At 39.4% G+C, this 6,486-nt stretch overlaps 1 protein-coding gene across 1 annotated transcript; it reads right to left on the minus strand.

Moving 5' to 3' along the window:
* Positions 1–5,178: 5,178 nt before the first annotated feature.
* On the minus strand, positions 5,179–6,114 carry LOC140626140 (olfactory receptor 9S13-like). The gene has a single exon (XM_072813759.1). The coding sequence runs from the start codon at positions 6,112–6,114 to the stop codon at positions 5,179–5,181; it is 936 nt and encodes a 311-aa protein (XP_072669860.1).
* Positions 6,115–6,486: the final 372 nt, after the last annotated feature.

Consider the following 6,486-nt stretch of genomic DNA (forward strand, 5'->3'; position numbering starts at 1 on the left):
AGGGGGACTCTTAAAATTCCACTTTAAGAAGAAGTCCAGTGGGACAATCCACAAAAACAAGGACTGAATAGATATCATGATGACCCTAAACTCATATCTTTCAATAGTAACTCTGAATGTGAATGGGCTTAATGACCCCATCAAAAGGCACAGGGAGGGATCCCTAGGTGGTGCAGCGGTTTGGCGCCTTCCTTTGGCCCAGGGGGTGACCCTGGACCCGGGATCAAATCCCACATTGGGCTCCCGGTGCATGGAGCCTGCTTCTCCCTCTGCCTGTGTCTCTGCCTCTCTCTCTCTCTCTCTGTGACTATCATAAATAAATCAATTAAAAAAGAAAGGCGCAGGGAGTCAGACTGTATAAAAAAGCAGGACCCATCTATTTGCTGTCTACAAGAGACTCATTTTAGACAGAGGGACACCTACAGCCTGAAAATAAAAGGTTGGAGAACCATTTACCATTCAAATGGTCCTCAAAAGAAAGGAGGGGTAGCCATCCTTATATCAGATCAACTAAAATTTACCCCGATGACTGTAGTGAGAGATGAAGAGGGACACTATATCATACTTAAAGGATCTATCCAAAAAGAGGACTTAACAATCCTCAATATATATGGCCCAAATGTGGGAGCTGCCAAATATATCAATCAATTAATAACCAAAGTTGAGACATACATAGACAATAGTACACATACTTGGTGACTTTAATGTAGCACGTTCTACACTCGATAGGTCTTTTAAACACAATGTCTCAAAAGAAACGAGAGCTTTAAATGATACACTGGACCAGATGAATTTCTCTTATATCTACAGAACTTTACATCCAAACTCAATGGAATACACATTCTTCTCAAGTGCACATGGAACTTTCTCCAGAATAGACCACATACTGGATCACAAATCGGGTCTGAACCAATACCGAAAGATTGGGATGGTCCCCTGCATATTCTCAGACCATAATGCCTTGAAATTAGAACTAAATCACAACAAGAAGTTTGGAAGGACTTCAAACACGTGGAGGTTAAGGACCATCCTGCTAAAAGATGAAAGGGTCAACCAGGAAATTAAGGAAGAATTAAAAAGACGCATGGAAACTAATGAGAATGAAGATACAACCATTCAAAATCTTTGGGATGCAGCAAAAGCAGTCCTGAGGGGGAAATACATCACAATACAAGCATCCATTCAAAAACTGGAAAGAACTCAAATACAAAAGCTAACCTTACACCTAAAGGAGCTAGAGAAAAAACAGCAGATAGATCATACACCCAGCAGAAGAAGACAGTTAATTAAGATTAGAGCAGAACTCAAGGAAATCGAGACCAGAAGAACTGTGGAACAGATCAACAAAACCAGGAGTTGGTTTTTTGAAAGAATTAGATAAACCATTAGACAGCCTTATTAAAAAGAAGAGAGAGAAGACTCAAAGTAATAAAATCATGAATGAGAAAGGAGAGATCACTACCAACACCAAGGAAATACAAACGATTTTAAAAACATATTATGAACAGCTATACACCAATAAATTAGGCAATCTAGAAGAAATGGACGCATTCCAGGAAAGCCACAAACTACCAAAACTGGAACAGGAAGAAATAGAAAACCTGAACAGGCCAATAACCAGGGAGGAAATTGAAGCAGTCATCAAAAATCTCCCAAGACACAAAAGTCCAGGGCCAGATGCCTTCCCAGGGGAATTCTATCAAAGGTTTAAAGAAGAAACCATACCTATTCTACTAAAGCTGTTTGGAAAGATAGAAAGAGATGGAGTACTTCCAAATTCATTCTATGAGGCCAGCATCACCTTAATTCCAAAACCAGACAAAGACCACACCACAAAGGAGAATTACAGACCAATATCCCTGATGAACATGGATGCAAAAATTCTCAACAAGATACTGGCCAATAGGATCCAACAATACATTAAGAAAATTATTCACCATGACCAAGTAGGATTTATCCCCACGATGGAAGGCTGGTTCAACATTGGTAGAATAATCAATGTGATTCATCATATCAGCAAGAGAAAAACCAAGAACCATATGATCCTCTCATTAGATGCAGAGAAAGCATTTGACAAAATACAGCATCCATTCCTGATCAAAACTCTTCAGAGTGTAGGGATAGAGGGAATATTCCTCAACATCTTAAAAGCCATCTACGAATAGCCCACAGCAAATATCATTCCCAATAGGGAAGCACTGGGAGCCTTTCCCCTAAGATCAAGAACAAGACAGGGATGTCCACTCTCACCACTGCTATTCAACATAGTACTGGATGTCCTAGCCTCAGCAATCAGACAAATAAAAGACATTAAAGGCATTCCAATTGGCAAAGAAGAAGCCAAACTCTCCCCCTTCACCGATGACATGATACTCTACATAGAAAACACAAAAGCTTCCACCCCAAGATTGCTAGAACTCATACAGCAATTTGGCAGGGTGGCAGGATACAAAATCAATGCCCAGAAGTCAGTGGCATTTCTATACACTAATAATTAGACTGAAGGAAGAGAAATTAAGGAGTCAATCCCATTTACAATTGCACCGAAAAGCATAAGATACCTAGGAATAAACCTCACCAAAGAGGTAAAGTATCTATACCCTAAAAACTATAGAACACTTCTGAAAGAAATTGAGGAAGACACAAAGAGATGGAAAAATATTCCATGCTCATGGATTGGCAGAATTAATATTGTGAAAATGTCAATGTTCTCCAGGGCAATTGACACGTTTAATGCAATCCCTATCAAAATACCATGGACTTTCTTCAGAGAGTTAGAACAAATTATTTTAAGATTTGTGTGGAATCAGAAAAGACCCTGAATAGCCAGGGGAATTTTAAAAAAGAAAACCATAGCTGGGGGCATCACAATGCCAGATTTCAGGTTGTACTACAAAGCTGTGGTCATCAAGACAGTGTGGTACTGGCACAAAAACAGACACATAGATCAATGGAACAGAATAGAGAACCCAGAAGTGTACCCTATATTCGATAAAGGAGGAAAGACTATCCACTGGAAGAAAGACAGTCTCTTCAATAAATGGTGCTGGGAAAATTGGACATCCACATGCAGAAGAATGAAACTAGACCACTCTCTTTCACCATACACAAAGATAAACTCAAAATGGATGAAAGATCTAAATGTGAGACAAGAGTCCATCAAAATCCTAGAGGAGAACACAGGCAACAACCCTTTTGAACTCAGCCACAGTAACTTCTTGCAAGATACATCCACGAAGGCAAAAGAAACAAAAGCAAAAATGAACTATTGGGACTTCATCAAGATAAGAAGCTTTTGCACAGCAAAGGATACAGTCATCAAAACTAAAAGACAACCTACAGAATAGGAGAAGATATTTGCAAATGACGTATCAGATAAAGGGCTAGTTTCCAAGATGTGTAAAGAACTTATTAAACTCAATACCAAAGAAACAAACTACCCAATCATGAAATGGGCAAAAGACATGAACAGAAATCTCACAGAGGAAGACGTAGACATGGCCAACATGCACATGATAAAATGCTCTGCATCACTTGCCATCAGGGAAATACAAATCCAAGCCACAATGAGATCCCACCTCACACCAGTGAGAATGGAGAAAATTAACAAGGCAGGAAACCACAAATGTTGGAGAGGATGCGGAGAAAAGGGAACCCTCTTACACTGTTGGTGGGAATGTGAACTGGTGCAGCCACTCTGGAAAACTGTGTGGAGGTTCCTCAAAGAGTTAAAAATAGACCTGCCCTACGACCCAGCAACTGCACTGTTGGGGATTTACCCCAAAGATACAAATGCAATGAAACGCTGGGACACCTGCACCCCGATGTTTATAGCAGCAATGGCCACGATAGCCAAACTTTGGAAGGAGCCTCAGTGTCCAACGAAAGATGAATGGATAAAGAAGATGTGGTTTATGTATACAATGGAATATTATTCAGCTATTAGAAATGACAAATACCCACCATTTGCTTCAATGTGGATGGAACTGAAGGGTATTATGCTGAGTGAAGTAAGTCAATTGGAGAAGGATAAACATTATATGGTCTCATTCATTTGGGGAATATAAATAATAGTGAAAGGGAATATAAGGGAAAGGAGAAGAAATGTGTGGGAAATATCAGAAAGGGAGACAGAACATAAAGACTCGTAACTCTGGGAAACATACTAGGGGTGGTGGAAGGGGAGGAGGGGTGTGGCGGTGAACGGGTACAGGAACTGTGGGGGGCACTTGAGGGGATGAGCACTGGGTGTTATTCCGTATGTTGGCAAATTGAGCACCAATAAAAAATAATTTTTTATTAAAAATAAAAATAAAAAATATTTTAAAAAATGACAAGATAGTGAGTCAATGACAATACTTGCTTCCAATTTATACCTCCCTTCAGAAATACCTGTTTCTAGATTGTGAGATTACATTTTTAAGATATTCCACATCCCTTATAATATATACTTGAATAATAAAAATTCTGGAGCCCTACTTGTGTTGAGTTTTGGCTACATCAAGTTTGAGTCTCTGACTGCCTCAAATTCCTCATTTGAAAAACAGTGATTATAATGTTAGTACGTTCTTTATTTATCAGCTTTTATTATAAAATATATCATTTCATATCTAGAAGAAAATGAAGATTTAAAAATTAATAGAATGCTATTGTCACATATTTCTCATGTGAATAATTACTTTCCAAATAATATATTTTGGATCCTTTTTATAGTAGTGTTGATTATAAGGATAACTCTTCAAAATATAAAGCTGGACTTTGGGAGAGAAGGGAGTCCTTACTCAAGTGTTCTATGTAACCTTTGCCCTTCTGTGTTGCACTATACACAGTGTGGCAGTTCTCTTTTCCAAATGATTATCAGTGTACATGCTTTGTTCGATAGAAAAATTAAAGAATGATTCACACACATGTCGTATTTTAATGATTATAGAATAGCAGTTCTTACTATTTATTTCTTAAAGATTGAAAAGATATCATTATCACATGAGAAATTGAAAACAGATAATGATTTTATATATTCTAAGCACAGAAATACCATTTTGTAACATTTAGAAAAACATTTGTTGCCATATATAAAAAATTTACTTGATAAACTAATTCTCCCAAGTACAAGGATAACTGGGACGCTTAGGAAGCAGACTGTGCCACCATCATAGTCTGACACATGGCAGGAAGGGATCACTTCCTGTACAGCATTCTTCTCACAGCATCTTTCACGTCTCTGTTTCTTAGACTGTATATCAGAGGGTTTAGCATTGGGATGATGAGTGTGTAGAGCACAGCTATGACCTTGTTTTGCCCTGGGGAGGAGATGGCCCCAGGCTGGGCGTACATGAAGAACACAGTCCCATAGAACAAACTCACCGTGGCCATGTGGGAGCCACAGGTGGAGAAGGTCTTACCCCTACCATAGGTGGAGGGGATCTTCAGGACAGTGGAGAGTATGTAAGCATAGGAAACCAGGATGACACTTGTGGTGGTGACAATGATGAGGGAGGAGAGAATGAATAGCACCATCTCGTTCACAGACGTGTCAACACATGAGATCTTGATCAGGGCTGGGACATCACAGAAGAAGTGGTCCAGTCGGTTTTCTCCACAGAAACGCAAGCTGAAGGTGAATCCTGTCTGGACCATGGAGTTGATGCCTCCACAGATGTAGGAGCCAATTACTAAATGAACACAAACCTGTTGAGACATACGGACAGGATAGAGGAATGGCGAGCAAATGGCTGAGAAGCGATCATATGCCATCACGGCCAGAAGAAAGCCTTCAGTTGTGACAAACAGAGCAAAGAAGAAAAATTGGGCTGCACAGCCATTGTAGGAAATCTTCTTTTCATGAGATAGGAAGTTGGCTAAAGTTTTGGGAGCAATGACTGTAGAGTAGCAGAGATCTAAATAGGATAAGTTTCTAAGGAAGAAATACATAGGTGTATGAAGCCTCGAGTCCATCCTGATGACAATTATCATGCTGGTATTTCCCACCACAGTGACCACGTAGGCCAGCAAGAACACCAAGAACAAGAAGATCTGCAGCTTCGGAGGGGTTCTGAAGCCCAGCAGAATGAACTCAGTCACTCCTGAGGAATTCCTGTTCAGCTGGCTCTTCATGGCTGCGATGCAGGAGGAACTGGGGAGATGGTAAACTTGAAAGAAAGGAGTGCTCAGAATACTTGTTTTAGTAAAAATAACTAAAACCAGACAAATCCTATATAGAATACAAAGATTTGTGCATACAGAGGATAGAAGACACACAGGACAATTGAAAGATAGCTATGAATGGAAAAAAGAAGAAGTATGTATTTAAAAAGCTTGTGTTGTATGTATTTAGGCGTCTGCTATTACAGTTATAAAGTGTCCTTAAAACATGGTGGTACAGAAAGGAAGTGATTTTTATTTTAGTTTAGGTATGGAGAAATTCAGACAAAAACAGATGTAAAAAGTTCCTTTAGAGTCATGAGATTGAGCAGCTGAGTGGTTTAC

Source organism: Canis lupus, chromosome 3, assembly GCF_048164855.1.
Source record: "Canis lupus baileyi chromosome 3, mCanLup2.hap1, whole genome shotgun sequence".
In the NCBI taxonomy this organism is placed as follows: domain Eukaryota; kingdom Metazoa; phylum Chordata; class Mammalia; order Carnivora; family Canidae; genus Canis; species Canis lupus.